The sequence below is a fragment of the Poecile atricapillus genome, chromosome 1 (genome assembly GCF_030490865.1).
Source record: "Poecile atricapillus isolate bPoeAtr1 chromosome 1, bPoeAtr1.hap1, whole genome shotgun sequence".
In the NCBI taxonomy this organism is placed as follows: Eukaryota; Metazoa; Chordata; class Aves; order Passeriformes; family Paridae; genus Poecile; species Poecile atricapillus.
This window is the reverse complement of record NC_081249.1, coordinates 4,241,708-4,263,955: the sequence shown is the minus strand read 5'-3', so window position 1 is coordinate 4,263,955 and position 22,248 is coordinate 4,241,708. Positions and strand designations below refer to the sequence as shown.

The following is a 22,248-nucleotide window of genomic DNA, read 5'->3' as shown; positions in this document are numbered from 1 at the left end:
TTTCTGTCCTGTCTCACCCCTTCACTTGCTGCAGAGGACAGCATCTCTCTCTTCTCTGCCCTGCCACCTTCTCCATGAGCTCTTCCTCACAGAAATGCTCATCCCTCACTCTTCATGGAATTATTTCAGGATTTCCCTTCTTTCCATTCTCATACCCAGTTCAGCTTCATCTCATCCCAGCAATATTAGTTTTGTGTGGTGGGAATGATTTTTCCAGTTGTATTTTTATCCTACTTGCTCATCCAGTTGTTATTTTTTCTCTTTTCCCATTGAGTTAATTCTTTCAGACTCAATACCATGCTGATTCTAAACATTTTTTGAATCGTGTTGGATTTTATTATGACGTGGTTTTGTTTAATAATTGTGGTTTTGTATCTGTTTTTTTTTTTTTTTCCATTAACTGATTTCTTTCAGAGCTGGTCAATCAAATGTAGCTCTCCTCTTACTCTCATTTCTCTGTGTTCCTGACACACCTTTATTTTTTTTCTCTCTGTCACCTCCATCGATTTTCTCCTTCGGTTCTCACTTCAAAATCCTAAATGACACTGACCTTCTCCCCTCTGGATGTCTAATTCACACACAGCACCTGCCTGTTCCTCTGTGCTCTTTGGCAGAGCAGAAAACCCTTTGTGAAGGGAAATGTGGCTGGGGAAACTGCACAAGTAACAAAAAACATAACACCATTTACCCACATAAATCTTCAGCTCCCACCTGAGCCACCCAGAACCAGGTGAGGAAAGAACGCAGAGCGTGAGATGCTGGAGGAAACAAGAAGATCTGGGAATGCTTTTGTAGCAGCTTGCAGCCAGCCTTGTGAATGGGATTCACTGAGAGAAGGGCTCACTGATTGTGGGGGGCACTTTGCGAGGAGCTGGGTGGGATGTGGGGCTGCAGTTCCTTTACCAACCCCTCCTGTTGTCCCTGCAGTTTTACGGGAACCCTATACAGTCCGTGTGGAGGACCAGAAAGCCATGAGAGGCAATGTAGCAGTGTTCAAGTGCATTATCCCCTCCTCTGTGGAGGCATACATCACTGTTGTCTCATGGGAGAAAGACACAGTCTCGCTTGTCTCAGGTAGGCTCTTATGGCTTTTTTTTACTTCTATTTTTTTTTTCCCAGCTGGCAATGGCAGAGATGTTTCCTGTTTCTTTCTTTCCCCCCACAAAAGGCCTGATGTTGACTTTGGTTCAATTATAACTGAGTGGGATGTCATCCTCCCAGTGATGTATTTCACTCCAGCCTTGCTGCATCCCCGTGACTCTGTGTGTGTGACATGAAGGCTTCAGACAGCCCTGATTTCTAGCCTGCTTGAGGGGAAAATAACATGGTTTTTGTTTTATACCAGACACAAAACCAGCTTTTGGGTGCTGTGGCAGTGGGTTTGCATTTTAACTTTGATGAAGAACTCCTGCATGCCAAGGAAATTTGAGTGGTAAACATGTGCTGGGTTGTAATTGTTTTTAGTAGCGATGTTACTCATGGATTAGAAGAAATCCCGAGTCTAAATTAGTCTGGTTATGTTTAAATGAGGTTTGCAATCAATATTTATAGCTTCATAACATTTTAATCCCAAATATCTTCACAGATAACAGTGGAGGCTTAAGCACTGCCATAAGCTGAACATATTGAAGTGAAACAATCTGTACTAAAGCATTTCTATGCATTAATCTATTTACTGACAGAGGGAGAAAATGTGAGCCATTGTTCAGGAACTTGGGCAAAGAAAAATCTTAATATTTTAAAGCATAAACATTGCAAGAAATTCATGGGAGAAAAAATAGGAGAAATATTTTCAGTATAGTACATATCTGAATTATATATAATGCAGAGTGCAGCTGTTGTTACCCATACAAATGATTTATGTGTGCAGAAATTGGAAATGTATTGTTCCAGGACTTGCAGAATGGAAAAAAAAAATAGTTTTAGTTAAATGTTGCTACGGAGTCTGCTCAGGAATTTGTTTGTGTTTATGATGCTCAAGTGTGTGGAAATGTTTCTGTACACCTCCTCAATATATTAATAATTTTTATTTTCTCACAAATTGTGGTATTGATGGAAACACCTGTGTTTTTATATGACTCATATAAAAGATTTTAATTTCTCACCGTGTTTTATTGGTTCCTGGCATCACCTTGCAATTTTTTTTCCGCCAAAATTATAATTCAAAGAACTTTCTAAGAATTTGGTAGGTATTTAAAAGCCATGTAATTAATGATCAGTTGCACTGTTTAAGCTTGGTAAATTCACTTCCTTATTATGCTCTTTGGTTTTGATAATATCATAATTTTTATCATAATTTTATCATAATTTATCATTTTTAGAATTTTTATAATTTATAATTTTTCATAATTTTTTGTCATTGAGCAACTGCAGCTGGGTGTGTTTGCACAAAGAGGTTTGTAATATCTGAATTGTTGGACTCAGCAGCAGTCCAGCCAACAAAGGTCAGAGTTGTATTTAAATGCAAAAACCTTTCCTTTATCCTGTATATATTGATGCAGAATTATGCTTAAGGATCTCTAAACTATGATTGCAGCTATTTAACACAACAGTGGACAGATGTGTTTATTTTGCTTCATCTTAAACTAATTTGCTATGTGGTGCACGTACATCTGTATGTGTATGGGCTGGAGGACAAAAAGATTAATTTCTTCATGATTACCAACCTTAATTTTTTTTCTAAGCTTATTCATTCTGTGTTGTAAGAAAATATGCAGGTTTTCTCTGAAAACTTATCTTGAGAGGACACAATCTGAGCTCCTTCTACCTCTGTGATGTTTGAGAGTGGCTCCATCCTCCCTTCACCCTGGAATCAGGAGTAGGGGGCACCCAAGTCTCTGTAATCTCCTCTACTGGGAAAAAATATGGCAGTTCTTCAAAATATCATGGCTGCCACTTACAGATAATCTATTTTTTATTAGCCTATATTGGTTTAAATCCCAAATTTGGGGGGATAAAACTGTGTAATAACATTTAACTATATGGATCAAAATCTGTTGGTTTTTTTTTTTCCTTAATGCACCTTCTTACAATGGTGGACAAGGCTACAATCATTAAAAATCTATGAAAAACTTTAGCAAGATCCTTATTATCTCACAATCCCTCAATTCTGCAGTTGGGAATTTAAATGAAAATCAAACATATTTCATTAGAATGGATGCTATAAAAAACCCATCTATTGTGTTTTTTTAGTATGCAACACCAGAGTCTTTGATCTTGCACACAGAAAAGTATTGGAAGCTATTGAGTATTGGAAAATATCAAGTTCTTATTTATTTTTTTTCTTTTTTTCTTCTAAATAACTCATTTTTTGGTTGTTCATTAACGTCTTCAAAAATTAGAGCCAGCTTGAGGGGAAATCTCTGCTGTGAAAGGAAAGAATATAAAGACAGTTATAAATATATCTGAGAGTGATGCTTATCATGGTTTGAACAGGACAAGGTTTTTGTGGGGAAAAGAAGGTAATATTTACTTAAAAAGTAAGAAAAAGCAAAGAGAAAAAGGAAGTGTGTGAATGGAGAGGATAAAGGTGAGAATATTTGCTGAAGGGAGCTGACAAGAGAGATGTGGAGAGACTTTTTACAAGGGATGGAGTGACAGGACAAAGGAGAATGGCTTCAAATTGCCAGAGAACGCAGGTTTAGATTGGATATTAGGGAGAAATTCTTTACTGTGAGGGTGGTGGGGGCTTGGAACAGAATTCCCAGAGCAGCTGGGGCTGCCCCTGGATCCCTGGCAGTGCCCAAGGCCAGGCTGGACATTGGGAGCTCCTGGGACAGTGGGAGGTGTCCCTGCCATGGCAGGGGTGGCACTGGATGGGATTTAAGGTCCCTTCCAACCCAAACCATCCTGTGATTCCTTCGTTTCCACTGAGATGATTCAACCATTTCAAACAGAAGCCAGAGAAGCTTTTATTTCTTTTCTGAAGGACTTAAACCCCAATGCAATTCTTCCAGCAACACCTTGAAGGTAAATATTTCATGTACCTGTCTATCTGTAGTCCCATTCTGACTATAAGATGCACCAGAATCCTTTATTTCAGCAATTGCTGTTGTAGATGCCAGTTTTGTGGGTTCCTTTTGTTTTGTTGGGTTTTTTTAATGGCAATGCAATATTTAAAAAAAAACCAAAATCAAAGAAAGAAATCACAACATTCTCACTTTTATAGGGTAAAAATATCCTGCCTCATTAGAAAGAGTGTTTTACGAGGGTGTTCCTTGGTTAAAACTGTACAATGTTTTTTGGTCTCGCCACAATGTGCTATCCTGGGCATATCTGTATATTTGGTTTTCAGGGAGCACAATGATGTCCACAGTAATCCAAGTGTGTAATAAATATAGCTGGGCAAGAGCATCTTCTGTTTCCTGGCTGCAATTTTATGTCGTGCCTCCAGGTTATTGTAAAGTAATTGGGAGTTGAAACATATTGAGACCTATTACCAGAGCGTTTCCAAGGAGTATCCCAATAAATCACCCTCCATGTTCAATAAAGGGGAAGGTGCCCATGTTTGGGGTTAGAAATGCCAATTTCTGTGAAGTTTCTATGTGCAAGGACAGCTGCAGCCTGGGAAGGTGTGCAGGAGCGTTTCTGTCTGTTAGGGAACAGTTCCAGAATTGAGGTTTTGCTCCTACACTTTCTCTTTTGATGTGACAGCAAATCTGAGGCAAAAAAAAATCTTTTTTCTTGTTACCTTTGCCCCTAGAAGGGACCCTTTAAAATCTTACAGGGTCCCCTCTAGGGGCAAAGGTAACAAGAAAAAAAAAATATTTTTAAAGCAAGGCAAAACCAATTATTTGGCTGAATCTATTTTGAGGTAAAGGAGAAAACACTGAGCTCCAACAGCAAATACAGAGAAATCTTTCCATACTGGAAAATTTGAAACATAATGGTGAGGTGGCATATTCAGCTCTCTCTGCTGGATACAGCTGTTTAACAAACAATCAAACTTTGCAGTGGTGGCTGAGAAGCTCTGAAGAGTCAGCAAAATTGAGGATTGGTGGTAACTCTGAGAAGTCTAAAGGGGCTCACCATGTGCTGTACCAAGCTCTGCAGCTCCAGGGTCTCTTTTCCTCAAATCTGTCCTTTCTGAAGAATTTTGCATTGTCAGTCGACTTGAAACAGAGCCTGAAATTTGAATTATAAAGGGAGAGCGAGGTTGTGCAGTCTGCTCTTGTATCTGTAACAAAGGTTGTTTACAAGGATGTAAATCCTACATGTTTTTATTAATGGCACTAAACACAAAAGCTTAAATCAGCCTAGAGGATTGTGTTCATCCTAAAATATCTGATGGATAGCTGCACATGGCTTGTTCAAAGGTCAAACTTCTTCTCCCTCTTCCTGCTTTCCTTCACAAACCATTCCCAAGGAAAGAGACTTTTGGAATCTCTGATGACTTTGTAACCACTGAATGCAGCCTAAACCCTGCAGGATGAAAGATCTCAGTGAAGTATGGGTTTTTTTTTGTAATAACAGCCAAAAAAAAAAAGAATAAAAATACGAATAAAAAAATAAACTAATAAAACCAAGGGACAATAGGATAGGAGAGTGCCACAGCACAGATTGTGCTTCTGCTCCTGTTGAGCAGTTGCAAGGCAGGGGGGAGCCAAGTGCTTGGCTCATTTCTTCTTCACACACAGAACTGTGAAGCTGGACTAGAAGGGAAAGTGAACTTAACTGCTGATTGTGCTGTGGCCAGGTGAGAGCACAGAGCAGAGCCCACTCATGTCTTAATTAGTCCCAGAGAGAGCAAAGGATGGGTGTGGTTTTAGGGGAAGCAGGGCAGGAAGGGATTAGGGGAAGTGAAGGTCAGTGTAAGGGATCAGCAAAGAGAGAAGAGTGGAATGAAGAATGGAGGTAAACAAAGACTGAAGAATTAACTTGGGTCTGTCACTGCACTCTGTATTCCTGATAGGAATGCCTCCTATCCTGATCCTGATAATTGCAAGGGATTTTGAGTTTTTCTGTGTTTCTGAACAGTGCCAAGAGCAGGATCATGAGTAGGTTTGTGCCCTGACCTTTCTGAATTCCCATTTTCCTGTCTAATGACACACCATGGAAGAATCTCTCTGATTTATACACGGACTGTGACTGCTTTTTTAAAAAAAAAAGTAGAAAAGGGGAGAGACAGACAACACCAAGTGTGCACAATTTGAGTGTGCCCTGGAAGAACAGCAACTCTGAGGAAAGGTGGGTGAGCATGGATGGAACAGGCTTCCCTGAAGGGCTGTGACTGATGTGCTGGTGACAACTGATGAGCCTTCCAGGCAGGAATTAGTCACACTGGACCACAGCTTGAGAAGTGTCACTGATGTACACTGACCTACATTTGGCCTAATGAATTGCATTATTTATTTACACACAGTTCCTCAAGTCTTGTCTCTGAAAGGCTCAGGGGCTCTTGGATCTCTTTCTGCACAAAGGGCTTTTCTGAGCTGCTGTGGCTGGCAGTCAGCGGTCACTGTTTGCCAGGAGTTATCACATGGTGACATCTGAACACACAGCACTGCAGTTTTGGGCTCTGCTGGGGTTTGGGGATTACAGCAATGGCTCAGTTTGAACAGAGCTGTTTTTTTCAGCCACGAGGTTTGTACATAGTGCAAGAAAAAAACAAACTTTTTATGGAGAGTGGTCCTGTGTGAAGTCCTGTGATCAGAACTAGATTATTGCTGGTGTCCACATGTTGGAGTCCCAGGCATGGAAAATGTCCCTTTATCTGTGCTGACAGGCTCAGACACTCAAGAGAGCACTGGGTTTAACTTAAGACCATGGAGAAGTCTTCAAAAACTGAGTGGAGAAGCTGGGAATGTGAATGTGTGAATTAGATAGAATTATCTTAAGTCATTGGGCAAAAAATATAGAGTTTGAGATTTAGAAGTGAATAAGAGACAAGATGGAGGTTCTTGGGCATTGGTTTGCCTTTCTTCCTTCCTTCTTCTTCTTGGATTTGGGTGGTATTGGGTGATTGGAGAGAAAATTCTGCGGTGCAAAACACGGGTGTTTGGTTATTGGGTTAAACCTAAAAATAAATTAGTGGGCATTTGATAATTGGATAGTTTATGCTTAAAAGGCCTTGTGGATGGAGCCTGAGGTCACCATTTGTTGTTTGTTAGGTTAGTGTGTAGAAGTAATTAGTGTCTGTAAAAATGTAATAGAGATAAGTTAAAATAAACATCCTAGCATGAAAACCATCTCTGCTCATCAATCCCAGTCCTGGGGAGAAGAACCCAGAGAATTTTACAAGCACAGGGATTAAGTCCAGCCATTGGTCTGAGGCTGGCTGTGGTAGAAATGAGGAATGATGTTTCTCGCTTTGCTTTGATGTCAGTGCTTAACCATAGCTGCCAAAACCCAAACATTCAACATATATTTAACCTATGCCCCTGAATGCTCTACGTGCAAGATTTCTTCTGCTTCCAGATGGAATAAATAAATATAATTTTTTATTATTATGATTAAATGTTAGCAACATATATAAACATCTATAACAATTTTAAAAATCAGAACGTAAGCTACCTTCTACCAAAAATGTGTCAGTGAGGTTGAATTCTTCTCTTCAAAGTTGTATCAGGACTGAGGAAGTACAAATCTCTCCATCTCCTGAACTTCCTTGGCTCCCTGGAAAGCTGCTGGGAGCAGCATTCAGCCACGCTCAGGTCAGGCTGCAGGTTTGCTCTTACAGTAATGTGTTTTTGCAGCTTCCTCAAGACATGTAAAGTGCACTTGCCCATCTCTAAAGACAATATATTGCTTCCTCACTTTGTCTTTCAGCAAGGTTATTTTCCTGAGGGACCTGGGAAAAAAAAATATTTGCTGCATTATTTAAGAAATGTCTGGTTTTCCACGTTTTTCCAGGGAGCTGTGCTCTTTTAAGAGGACAGTGTCTTATAGCACCACAAAGTGGAGATGGTAAAAAATTGGCACTTCCTGCTTGTGCAAACAAATTTTCACATTTTCCTCTGTCTCATGAACTAAAATTGCAACTGAGCAAGGCCACGTACTTCAAACTACTCATTGATGGAAATTACAAGTAACAAACATTAGGACAAGAGGAAATGGCCTCAAGATGAGCCAGGGGAGGTTTAGGTTGGATACTGGGAAAGATTTCTTCACTGGAGAGGTGGGCAGGGCAGACTGCTCAGGGGTGTGGTGGAATTGCCATCCCTGGAAGTGCTAAAAGCACACCTGAATGTGGTACTTAGGGAGATGGATTAATGGCTGGACTCAGTGATTTTAGAGGTCTTCTCCAACCTAAACAATTCCTCTGTCTTCTCTGGGCTCCATTTTTGTTTTCTATTCCATTCTATTCCGTTGGAGTATTTTGATCAGGTCAATCATTTTAAAGTTATGTCTGTGGTATGGGTAGCATTGGGTGCAAGGATTTCAACAGTGTGGGAGTCAGGAGCTGGGAGCCACTTGAGGGGATGAAGATGGAAAGCATCTGATCCACATGTCAAAGAATCACTTATTGGTAGCACAGAGGAGAGTGAGCAGTGTGGTTGTAGCACAGGAATGGTTTCTGATCATTTAATCAGCACAGGGAAGTGAAATGGAGGTGTTAACATCACAGAGACTCGTATTTCCCTGTAGAGGAAACTTGTGGATTTTCCTCAGTGTGACAGGACATTTTGGCTGGTCTGAGGGCAGAGAACATTGGTGGCTATGAGAGATGGAGGAGAAAAATACCTTTGAGTGCTGTGTTGTGGAGGTTAAAATCCAGGAAGTCAGAATTTGCTCTGTCTCACCATATCCTGCAATTTTAATTCTAACAGGATTCACAAATAGTAGCAGGGGCTTTGACATTTCAGTAACAAAGCATGTCTAGGAGAAAAGCATATCATAATTTTTCTTTCCCCTCTGTTGCTGCTGAGTTTTGGACAGCCCTTCTTTTCCATCGGTGGGAGGGACTCTTTCCCTCCTCTCACTTTAAAACAAACCAAACTGAAAAACCCAAACCAAACAACCCCTGAATCCTCTTTCTCATTTTTTTTCCCTCAGCTCTTAATTTATTTCCTCTCTACTTGAATTAAAGCATGTGAAAAACTTGATTGGATTCGGGTCCTTTTTAGAATTGCTTTTGCTTTCTTGAGAATTAAAGAGAGAGAAAGCGAGAGGATTGCAAATCTGCTTCTGGGTAAAAGCTTCAGATATTTATTTTTTTATGATTTATGCCTTTCTCCCTCTTTCCATCTCTGTATCCATCAGTGTGTGTATACATGTACACATACCTACAAATATATATATATATATATATAAACACACACACATATGGGCACTTATCACATCTCTCCATGGGCCTGAGGCTCTGTTGGACCATGCATAACATTATCCAATCTGATGCCCAAACTGTTCTGTTTTACCACCTTGTTATTGATGTTGCCAGTCATGAAGAGGTTTCTTTCAGCCTGGTTGAATTCAGTGACACAGTTAGTCTTTCACTGGAAATATCTGTGTCACATTATTTTCTCTCCAGATGTGCTCGAAATTTCTTTCATTTTCCTGGGTGAATCCCATTTTATCACCTGGCCAGCTTTTTCTGGCCCCTACAGTTCCTGTAATATTAATTCTCTCTGGGGCTTGCAGAGCCTTCAAATAAATATGGCCTGCATTTAAATGAACTCGATGTTTACCAGCTTTTTATTAGAGGTGAAATAAGAGCAGACTGACTGCTAACCTTCCCAGGTGCTCACTCAACATTTTCCCATTGTTTTCTTTGCCCTTAGCTTATCATTCTTCAGGCAGTTTTTGGTTCACAGATACTTTCTTGAATACCGAAGGCAATATTTTTTATCCCTTTGGTTTGACTGCAGGATTTGGAGGGGTGTGGTGTCTGATTTTATCAGCAGCAAAGCTCGGTGCTGTCAGATTTGGTATCAAAATTCTACGAGCTGGCACATGCTTTGATGAATCAGTGTGCTGGATTTAGGTCCAGTTTTATGATTTATTTTCATTTTTGCTTTTGAAATAGTGATTGCAGCATTGTTTTCTTATAATTCTTATATAAAATAGATATACAAAATTCTTATATAAATCTTCCTTACATTTTCTTCCTTCTCCCCTGCCAGTAGCTTGTGATCTTGTCACCTTCCTGAGCAGCAGTGGATAAGTAGGTGATCACATTAAGCACTGTGTGCTTGAGGTTTCCCATCAAAACCCAGCCTATCCTGAGCAAACACCAACGAGCCCTGACAGCTTTGATGTGAGGGGACAAAATTGATGCATGAGATTCATTTTAATGAGTGTGTGCCTCACTACTGAGGCTCCTTTATGGCTGTGGACGTGGTTTGGCTGCACTCTGAGGGGAGCAGAATGGCAAAACTGCCACCAGCCATGATTTTTAGGTTGTTTTTAATACATCCAAAGAGATATCTACAGGTGACATCAGGGAAAAAAACCCAGAAACAGAACAATCTATTGTTGTGTGTTGTACCAGGTAAATAATTTCGATTAAAACATCACTGTGGAGCACAGTGCTACTAAGCTGATAAATCTACAATTTTTTAGCGCTGTAGATGTTCTTACTAAAGCTCGTTTGGTTTGCCCTCCCTGTCAAGAGTCCAATTTTAATTGAGAGGCTCATTAGAAGAATGACTCATTAGAAGGAATTGGAGGTGCCTGTCTGGTAGGGCTTTGTTTCATTTGCTGTGACATCAGTGTTGTACCTGGGCTGCTGATCTGTAAAGCCACATTTTAATTGCTTGTGTGTTTTCCCTTTGGAGGAAGGTTACGATGGAGGCCAGGTGACCTTTTAGTCAGAATCAAGTGAATTTTTAAAGCCTGTGATCTGGAGTGTGAGCTCAAGCTGTGCTGGGGATGATGCTCTGTCCTGCTGCAGAAAGGTGGTAGATGCAAAGACTAAACATTTTATGTTGTGAGCAGTTGCTGTGCCAAAAATACCTAGAAAACTTAAAGCCAGTGAATTTTTTATAAAAGCGAGAGTGCAGAAAAAAGATCAAACTGTTTAAATGTTCTCCAGCACCACCAGAATTGCATTGTAATTGCAATTACAGATGTTTTTCACAGCAAAAATAGCCTACTAGTTCATTTTTTAATTTTATTTTATTTTTTTTTAAATAAATCCTGCACGTTTTTGCCACGCAGTCGAACGCTGGTGGTATTGAACGAGTTGAAATGTTTCCTGTGGGCCATTGGAGAGCGACGTGATGCCAACGCTTTCAGCTGCCAGAGGAGTGTGATCCACAGAGACCTGTCAACAAAAGCAGGTCAACAGGATTGAGCAAGGCAAAAAAAATCAATAAATCTTTGAATTAATCATGCAGCTGCCAGGGAGAATTATGGGTGCATGAAATGAAGGCTGTAGGTATATGTCTGTGGCAACTCATTCTCTCCTTCCTCATCGTGTCCTTTTCTGCGCCCGCAGGTTTTCCTCCCTTTGCTGCCATCAGAATGGCTCTGGTTTATTTGGGTACCTTCATGGGTTACTCACCACTCACTTTAAAGTAACCAATTCTGTTTTGATTACAGAAATTCCCCTTTTCTTCCTCTCTGTCTGTACTGCCACTTTTCTCACTGTTGTGTGCTCTGAGTGTGAATTAATCCCGGGATTTCACCTCCAGGATTGCACATCTTGTGCAGTGACTTGGACTGAAAGCCCCTGCTGCCTGGGTGAACAGAGGAGTTAAAAATCCATGCCCGTGCTGCAGGTGGGGACACCCTTGTGAGCCCTTCTGCAGCATCTGGGCTGGGGAAGGAGCCCTGGCCAGCTCTTCCTCACAGGGTGATTCCCAGCTCTGCCTCCCTGGGGGATGCCCAGCTCTTCCTCCCTGGGTGATGCCCAGCTCTGCCTCCCTGAGGGATGCCCTGCTCTTCCTCCCTGGGAGATGCCCAGCTCTTCCTCCCTGGGAGATGCCCAGCTCTTCCTCCCTGGGGGATGCCCAGCTCTTCCTCACAGGGTGATTCCCAGCTCTGCCTCCCTGATGGATGCCCAGCTCTTCCTCACAGGGGGATGCCCAGCTCTGCCTCCCTGGGTGATTCCCAGCTCTGCCTCCCTGGGTGATGCCCAGCTCTTCCTCCCTGGGTGATGCCCAGCTCTTCCTCACAGGGGGATGCCCAGCTCTTCCTCACAGGGTGATTCCCAGCTCTTCCTCCCTGGGTGATGCCCAGCTCTTCCTCCCTGATGGATGCCCAGCTCTTCCTCCCTGGGGGATGCCCAGCTCTTCCTCCCTGGGGGATGCCCTGCTCTTCCTCACAGGGGGATGCCCAGCTCTTCCTTCCTGGGGGATGCCCAGCTCTTCCTCACAGGGGGATGCCCAGCTCTTCCTCACAGGGGGATGCCCAGCTCTTCCTCCCTGGGTGATGCCCAGCTCTTCCTCCCTGGGTGATGCCCAGCTCTTCCTCCCTGGGGGATGCCCAGCTCTTCCTCCCTGGGTGATGCCCAGCTCTTCTTCCCTGGGGGATGCTCTGCTCTTCCTCCCTGGGGGATGCCCAGCTCTTCCTCCCTGGGTGATGCCCAGCTCTTCCTCACAGGGGGATGTGGCCTCTGAACCCCTCTGCCAAGGGGGAATGTTCCACACCCCGCTCCCTGAATCTGGACAGCCACAGGATGCAGCCCTTGGCTAAAAGGGCAGCTCCAGGGAGGAATTTGACACTGGGGACATGCTTGGGAGGGATGTGTGGAACTGAGAGTTCAGAGGTGCATCCCATGTGTATCTCTGTGGTTTCAACTCTGAGCTTTGGTTTCATTCTCTCCTCCTCCAAAGGATTTATCTCTCGTTGTGCTGCCCTGGAGGGATTGTTCTCTACAGCTTCCCCATGCAAAACTTGAGTGTTTTATTTACTGCTGCAGCTTCTGGGCTGGCAGCAAGAGAGGATGGGGAAATGAGCACCTTGGCATCTTTAAATCTTTGTTTCCGCTGCAGATGATGCAGAGGTCCCTCCTGTGTGCCCAGCTCAGCTCTCCAGCTGCAGAACTTGGTCCTGCACCATGCCAAGGATGTCTCCTTGGCTCCCTGCCCAGGGATCAAGGCTGGCTCTCTTCCAGCTGGGGTACAGCCCAATACTGGATGCTCACTTTCACTGCAAATTCAAATTCATTTTCCTCTTTCCTCCATGGTTTTCTTTGCAAATAGACACTGATATTCATAAAATCCCCAAGAACAATTGCCCTGCTGCTTGTGGAAGGTCAGGGCAGGCTCTGTTCAGGGATTACATATTCCAGCTGACATACAGCACTCTTGTTTTTCAATTGCATGCCTGGAGACTTTTTTTCCCACAAGGTTTTTCCTCCTTGTCCATTAAAACAGAGAACCAAATTCCTGACACACTCAGAAAATACGTTGTGGTCCAGCTGTGGAGGTGATTTTTTGATTTTTGGACTAACAAAGAGACAAATAGATTATAGTTTTCCAGAAGAGGCAAAGATTTTTTTGTTTCCACTCTGCTTTTGTAAAACATCCTGCTGGTTAAATACCATTGTTTAGTAAACCCACGTTTTATTCTTTAGAGAGACATAAACCATAGGAAAGAAACATCTTTTTTCTTCTGATATTTGTCTTGCAACTGATCCTCCAGGCAATACCTGAGTGATAATGATGGAAGAAATATTTCCTTCTGTTCTTTCAGACTCACATTTGTTTTGTGCCTCCAAGAGTGCATTTTCTGTACTGAGAACTGAAAATCCTTCCATGTATTCCATTTTCCCATCCAATTTTAAACTGTTTCTCACAGAACACTGACTAAAATGTACTCGTTTAAAAACTAAAGTTTTCTGATATGAAAAAGGAAAAATTCTAAAAAATTGCCATGTGAGTATATACAACTAGACAGTATTAAACTCATGTCTTAAATGTACAAAATATTCTGCAGATTTGAAAAAATAATAAAACTATATATATATTCAATTAAAGAAATATTCTATTCAGTGTCTTCTGAAATCAAAACATTTCTATAAAATAAATTTTCAGTATAAAGATTCACATAAATCTCCATAAGCACAGATAGTTTTATATGTATGTGCAACAGAATTTAAAATATTTTGATTTATAGTGTATTTATCTGAAATATAATTAGGAATGTATTGCAAAATAATAAAATGTGGAAGCAGCTGTGAATGTAGTGCAGAGGTTAGGAAAAAACCAGTGGGGATAAAAGAAAATGGGAAAATAAAAAATACTGTCTTTGTATTGTATTTAAATGGAGAAATCTTAGGGAAGAATCCAGAGGAATAAGGGGATTGATCATCTACATAATACTTCTTTTTCTGCTTAAATGTTTTATGAGTTCCTAAGTGTGCTGGATATCATGAAATCCTTGTGCTGAAAACAAATAAGACACGAATTTTCTTGGAAAAGTTCCATTAGGGCAACAGAAGCAAAGCTGATCTGCTTTCCTCCTTTTCAAAATGCACATTTATGACCTGCTGAAAGGAAAATTCAGGGCTGGGAAGCGAAAGTGCACCCATAAATAAGAAGTGATGGAATAATGTGTGCTGTGTCACAGCAGCCATTCAGCAGTGTCATAGAAGGGGTGAGGAAAAGAAAACCCCTCCAAATGTCAGCGGCCCAACAAGATCTTGTGAGATGCTCTGTGTGTTTTCAAAAGGGATTTCAGAAAAAGAAGTTATTCACTGGATTTTTGCCTTCCTTTTCTTTCATGCATCTTCTCCCTTCTTGCATGAGCTCTGTTTATTATTAGGATTTCTTTGCAGCCTTATCAATGGTTATTCATAGCACATTTTAGAGCTGACTTGTTAAAGGAATTCTGTATCACAAACTCTGTCAGAGAATCAGAGGAACCTTTATCTCTGCCTATTTTGGCATCTCTCGTCCTTTATGAAAAGCCCAAAAGTTCTTTTTGGCTAATTGGAATTATCACTCTCATTTTATACCGAAGGAAACTGAAAAGCAAAGAAACAAGAAAGACTTCCTCAGTTTTCTCACTGCAAATCCTCAGGCAGGATCTCCTAAAACCTTATCCTTTCTTTGGATCCACGGTTTCTGCTTCTTCCCAAGTACTAAAATATGAAATAAAAGAGATTAAGTGTGAAGGAAGCTTAGGAACCCTTGATAAATTAGTGGGAATGTTTCATATAATCAGTAATAAACCCACAAACCAGTGCTTTAGATTGCTGTTTGTGCAGCTCTTGTTGCCTGTGACTGGAATTCCCTGTGTGAGGAGGGAGAAGAGGAAGCTCAGTGGGAAAGCTGGGATAGTTATATGTTGCTTGTCATTACAAAAATGGCTAAAAATAGTTAGCTAAAAGAAGATGAAATGCGTTGTCTTTGTTTTGTTGCTTTAATTTAGATTTTCTCACTCCATCTGATACCTGATGATAAATTGTTGGAAGGAATCCACAGGAACAGAGGACCATAATTATGAATGCCCTAAATTTTCCATCTCCACCACCTCCAGACCTTCATGTTGTTTTAATTAATGAAAATTAATTGCATTTAGAATCAAAAATCTCTTCATCCTTACTGTCTTGGAGTGCATGATTTTCTCTCTCTCAGGATTGATATCTTTCCTGCCAATTCCTTTATTAGGAAAAATGATTATGTATTTTGGCTAAAAGTGCTGTCTTCTTATTGTAAAAGTTATGTTTCAGCCAAAAAAAATAAGTAAAAAACTCCAAGGGATGCAGAAAAAGTCAGAGCTTTTCCTTTCAATATTTTCAAAATTGCATATTTTCCTCTTTTTATTTCAAAGTGAAAGCTGTTTGAAAACTACCCATGCAAATCTCCAGGAAAAAACTATTTCTTAGGATAAAGAAGTTGTGTGAGTTTTTATTGATTGCTCAGTTCCATTACCAATCTTAGAAGGTTATTTCTGTTGCTTTGGTTTTCAGTGGTTTTGTTAATTTTTTTGTTTGTTGTGCTTGTTATTTTTTACTTTCCTCCACGAATTCCTGTTTTGGGAGAAGGAGTATTTTCAGCTAATTAACATATGGACATTAGCAAACTCTGTCACATCCAAATAGGACATTTTCTGTGGAAAGAAATCGCCAGAGCTCAGAAAAATTTCGCACATAGCCATTTAACCACACCATTTATCCGGGATGCCCTTCTTAAATAAAATCAATGCTAATTTTGCATTTCCCTAATGGGAGCCTATTAAGCTGAGTACACAGGCGTTTTTAACCTCAGACACGTTGCAGGGGCAAGTCAGCACTGGATTCAATCTGGTGTATTAATGAGGAACAGGGAAATTCTGTGTCTGGATGACTTGGTTACTGGATTGGGAAGGTTCCAACACTTCCCCTTCTAATAATTAACCCAGTATCTCTTTCACAGTTATTATGGAACATCATTTAATGCCTTTGCTCAGGGTTCTTCAATCACAGATGCCCATAAAATAATAATCTGGGTTGAAACTTGGCTCCAAATGATTTTTATTTGAGCAGCAAACAATCTATTAGGCCACTGAAGACCTACTGGCTTTCAAGGCAATATGGACAGGAATTTCCAAGCAGTCTGGGCTGTATGACTGAATTCCATCTGAATAGAATGGAAACTGAAAGAAAGGGGAAAGAAAGAGAGTAGTTCAAATTTTTTATGATTTGGGAATCGGCTTTTTACAAGAAGGAAGAGAGTGATGGAGCTGAGAGTTGAACAGTGGCAAAATGTGCAGGCAGAAATGAGGTGACTTTGTGCTCCTCACACTGTACTCAAAATCCCATTGGTTTTCTGTCCTGTCACCCTGGAAGCACTGGGGAGACACTGAGGAGAAGCAATTAGGCCAGGTCTCAGCACACAGTCCAAACGAGTCCATCTGTCCCCAAAAGAAGAGGGAATGTTCCTCTCCATTTCTAAAACACCAGGGGAGAGGCCAAGCCATGAGCACTGCAGGCTCAGAGGAGCAGGGAATTCAAGTAGAGTTATTTTCCTGTTCAAACCTTTTCATTGGGAACTTGAATATTTAACATTTTACACTTAAAAAAAAAATTTGTAAATCCCCACTTCCTTTTTTCCCCCCAGCTCCCAGTGTCATTCACCCCTTTTGTTAGAATAAAATTCTGAATTTAAATAAAATTTATGGTAACATCACCCCCCCAACCCACACCCTCTAATTAAAGAAAGTTTAGAAATTGCACAATGTCTGCAAATGAGAAGTTGTGTAGGAAAGGGTTGGGAAGAGCAAACAGCACAGCTGTTTCTGCTGCATTCACTAACTTAAAGCTGGAGGGGAAAGGTGGGATAAAATCACCATATTATCCAGATTTTCTCCCCCCTGTTGTGTTTTGCCTGGGTGAGCAATGCTGGACTGAGGGGCTGAGGAGAATGAATGAATTCTTTCTGTGATTTCCCTTTAAAACTTTGTTGCCTATCACTCTGTTAAACCAATATATTTCATCTCCCGTTTCTCCCAGAGAACAGGGACAGGAGGAGAGCTCAGGCCTCAGGCTGGGCCAGGGGAGGCTCAGGGTGGACAGCAGCAGGAATTTGCCCATGGAAAGGGAGCTCAGGCCTTGGCAGGGGCTGCCCAGGGAGCTTTGCAGTGCCCATCCCTGGAGGTGTCACCTGGACGTGGCACTCAGGGCTCTGGGCTGGGGACAAGGTGGGGACGGGTCACAGATTGGACTCCATGGGCTGGGAGGGCTTTTCCAGCTTTAGGGATTGTTTAATTCTCTTCTATCATTCCAAGATCCAGGATCATTGCCAGGCCACAAGCTCTGGTGTTTCTCTCAGCTCTTTCAGGTGCCTCCACATCAGTGCAGTGGGTGAGAATTAATTTTTTTTTGTTTTCCCATCACCCTCAGACACCAGTGCAGACACTCCTTGGATGTATGAAATGTTGAATTTTTAGATGTGGGAAAATGTTGTTCCGATAAATCACAAGCGTCTTTCAGTGGCTCAAAGGATATTAAAATGTCACAGCCAAGCAACTCAGCATTCTCATTCTTTATTCCTGTCTTTGAGGACACACTTTGCAAACTGTGGAGGAAACAGATAATTCTCTCTAGGAATTAGGAGAGTCAGAATATTGCTGTACTGCAGTGAACAATTAATGATATTTATCTCTCACATAAGGCTTTGCCCTTTTCCTATATAAATCTTTTCTTAAATTGCAGGAGCAATTTAGTGAGGGATATCTCCATTTTGCACATTCAGAAACTGAGGCTCTGCATGAGCACAGGGAAAATATCAAATCTACTTCAAAGCCTTACTACATTTAAAGTCATGGAGGTATTGGTGAGGCCCCTGTTGTGAAAACTTTAGGCCACGCTTTCAAAATGTTTCTCTAAGTTCAGGGTTTGTGTTCAAGTCTATAGAGATTCCTTAATTTTGGTTTTTTGGGCTCTTATTTAGAATGTTTTAAGACTCAGAAAAAGAAAAAAATCACTTCTTTTATCTTCATAATCATTTGGACCCACCTGTAAGCTCTATAATATTTATCTGTCTACCTAAGCATTGTAAAATGCAATACAAGCAAAACAAGGTATTATGAAAATGAAACTTAACTGGGAATTAAATGGAGGGAGGAGGAAGTGGGCAAATTAAGGAAACACAGTTTTATATTAATTTTTGTTGTCTTCTTATTTGACTTGAGAAATATCAAATATAAGTCTATATTTCATGGTTTTGTGAGCACTGTAGAAAAAATCCTTGGTTCTTTAAGACCGAGGGAAGCTTCTATATTTTCTTAGCACTGAAGATTCATATTTTTGTTATTCTGAAGATGAATAACACCTTGTTTCTGATAGCTGTGCTTAGCTGCAACCTAAACCCTGTTTTAGGGAACGTTAACCTGACAGAGCCAAACTTGAAGCAATGGAAGATATTTAAACTTTTGACTTTTTTCAGGAAACTCCTTCTAACACATTCATTATTTTATTTTATTTTTTTTAAATTACTCATAGTACCTGAAATAAGCAAGAGAGTTATTACTTCAGAAGACATAAAAGAGTAATTTGCAGTCTAAAAAATGTCCCTACACATGATTTATTTCTTTTAATCAGCACTGACCTTTTGAATTGATTGTCTGTGATTTACAGGAGGACCTGTATAAGACCAGACACCATGACTGGACAGACTGAAATAACTTGCATTTCTAAAATCAAACAATTTACAGTACTAATTGAAAGATCTGCAGCAGAAACAGAAAGCTGTGACTTAAACTTTTTGCCATTTGAAAAACACTCAATGTTGATGCCTTTTTCTTTGTTTTTATCAATGGTGTTAAATATTTCTTGACACCATGGGTGACATAGATAGTGATACATGGTTTAGTTGAATTATTAGACTAGAGATGTATATGCATTTGGAAGAGCCTTAGCTTGTAAACAAAGACAATAAATCAGATTTTTCAATAAGCCTTCCACCTGTTAAACATCCCATATAAAGCTACCCTGGCTACAGGTTGAAGATCTAGTAGTGCATAGATCAGAAAATGAATTTTTTTTATTGCTACAGCTGTTTGGCATTTGCCCTCAAATTCTAAGTGGATGATGGAGGTGCTCAGATTTTATGTTTGGGGCACTTTCTATGTTTACCTGCCTGAGGAAAAGCAGCATGTCCCTTATGTGTAGGATAAAGAGCCTTTGGGGGATGCTTGGTAACTGAGGTCAGAATGTGTGTGTCCCTGTAGAGAAGAGCAAGTCTCTTCCCCAGAAACTCCCATGACAAGAGATGAAGATAATTTCTGTGAAATTCTGCAGCCTGTCTTGTTTCTCTCAAGTGGAAAACACTTAGATCAGAAAACAACGCTGAACAAAATTGCCCGGTTGAGTTGGATTTTAGTCTTTTCATACCTTGTTCTAAGTTGGTTGTCTGCTGTCCCTCAAAAGAAAGGTTCTGTTCTCTGAGGGAAGAATATTGTTTCCTTTCAAAGAATAAAGATCTAGAACAGAAAAGACAGAGAGAGAGATTCTGCAGTGAGCCTCAACATAGTGGAAGGTATTTTATTCCCCAAGTAGCACAGCCAGCTCCTGCTCATGGGAAGTCACAATTGTGACTGTGTTTATTCTCATAATTATAGAATGACTTGGGTTTAAAAGGGACCTTAAAAATCATCCCATTCCCAGCCCATCCATGGCAGGGCCACCTCCCACTGTCCCAGGAGCTCCCAATGTCCAGCCTGGCCTTGGGCACTGCCAGGGATCCAGGGGCAGCCCCAGCTGCTCTGGCAATTCCATCCCAGCCCCTGCCCACCCTGCCAGGGAACAATTCCTGCCCAAGATCCCAAGATCCAGCCCTGCCCTCTGCCACTGGCAGCCATTCCCTGGCTCCTGGCAATTCCTGCAGCCCTTGGCAATTGTCTCTCTCCAGCTTTCCTGGGGCTCCTTCAGGCCCTGCAAGGCCACCCTGAGCTCAGCCCAAAGCTTCTCCTGGCCAGGCTGAACAATGGCAGCTGTGCCAGCCTTTCCTGCCAGCAGAGCTGCTCCATCCCTCTGCTCATCCTGGAGCCTCCTCTGGGCTCTCTCCAGCAGCTCCAGCTGCTCCCTGGGCTCGTCCCAGGGCTGGGGCAGCTCTGCAGGTGGGGTCTCATCCCCTTTCCTGTTCCCCACTCTGTGGGACCAGCCCAGGATGCAGTTGCTTCATCTGTAGGTTTTGTGTTACCATCACTTGGCAAAGCTTGTAGAGAAACTCTGCTGATGTCAATTAAGGAAGGTGACATTTTTCATCTATAGTGTTCTTAATCTAACAGATTTACTTGTCTTGATTTCACACCTAATTGCTGAAAATATTGTGACTAGGCAGGGATATAAAAGCAGTATAATATAATACCTGTTGACAGAACTGATTAAGACTGAAAAAACAGAGGAAAGCATGTACCCTATTATGTGCCAGAGGTCACTGTAAAAGTGTATTTAAAGCTGCTGATGTAAAGCAGCTCGATATTCTGTTATCTATGGATGATTTTAAAAGCAAGTTGTTCTTTAATGGAATTCCCTTTTCACTGGACTGTCACCACTGACTGCTCTATTATGTATTCAATTACTGTATCTTTATAGAAAAGTACTTGTTCTATAGAATGATAGTTTAAAAAAAATGAAATTATGAAAGTTTAAAAAAATGTGCCATCTGAATTTCTCAATGTGCACAGAGACAGTTATTGTAGAGTTCCTATTTTATGCAAAAGCATGTCCCTTTTATTTTGCCTCAAAGATGGATTTCTGTTTTAGGAGGAAAGGAAACACTTGACCTCTATAATCGTTTTGTGTTGGAAAAAACTGAATCATCCAGATTTGGATCTGCTACTACCACTTCCTTTTTCACAAATGTGTGGATTCCTCTCTTCTCTAAAACACAGTGTGCTGTATTTTAGTTTGTGCATGACCAGACTTTGCTAATATCTGATATATAACCTCGATGACAATCCCTGTGTAGTTCCCTTTTTACTTTGAAATGCCAGACATTTCTTCCTGCGTAAAAGTCATGATACCTTATTTCTGTTTTGCTCAATATCATCTAAAAAAGAAGTCTCAAAAAAACCCTCCTTGGCTGCTTAACATTCGTGTCAAAACCATGGTTATTAATCAGAGGGAAAATGAAGAGAGTGTCCTCATCTTGCAAAGCTTCTCAATAGTTTTATGGAAAATAATTCCAGTGGTATTTTCTTCCTGTGGCAAGCGTGGGGATGTGTTTTATTATTCACCTCAGTATTCTGATGAGACAAGGCAGTCTCCAGGCTCCAGCAAATGAGGCAATTGCCGAAGGCAGAGCCTGCCAGAGGGGCCTGAATGTCCTTGGCCACACTCAGTGATTTCCCATGGCACAGGGGAGCCTCGGGAGGGTTCAGTGACATTCTGCATTCCACCACCACATCTGGAACCCGGGATCTGCAGGGCCAGCTGCTGCTGGGTTCTGCAGGAGGCTGCAGCAACCCCCTCAGCTGCTGCTGCCTTGGTCTGGAGCAGGACCTTACAAGAAATTTCTCTGGACTCCACCAAGGTCTCGGCAGCGTTGTCCCCTGCGGTTCCTTTGGGATTTCTCCTGCATATCTTTGTCCTACCCCTAAGGAGCAAACACAGGATGCTGCTGCATCTCTCAGCTCAGCAGCTGGCTGCCTTTGGGGAGGGAGCTGTCATTTCCCTCTCTGCTGAGCAGAGCTTGAGGATAATTGTCCCACTAAAGATGGAGCACCCTGGGACTGTGTCCTGTGGGACCGTGACCTCTGTGTGGGTGTGAGCACACAGAGCTAAAGAGAAGGCAGAGGAGAGAGAGGAAGGTGAATGGCAGAGTGCTCCCATTAACTGCTCCTGCTCCTCCTTGCTGCAAAAACTCTGCTTGGAGAGATGCTTCAGCAGCAGGTGACTGCACCAGAATGTGAATGGGGATTGTAGAATCTTTATGT

At 41.5% G+C, this 22,248-nt stretch overlaps 1 protein-coding gene across 1 annotated transcript in view; it reads left to right on the top strand.

The window, feature by feature from the left end:
• Positions 1-22,248, top strand: part of DSCAM (DS cell adhesion molecule) — a 441,606-nt gene that overhangs the window by 65,501 nt on the left and 353,857 nt on the right. The window contains exon 3 of the mRNA XM_058834121.1: positions 928-1,074. Coding sequence (XP_058690104.1) covers positions 928-1,074 — 147 coding nt within the window. The remainder of the gene's footprint in view (positions 1-927; positions 1,075-22,248) is intronic.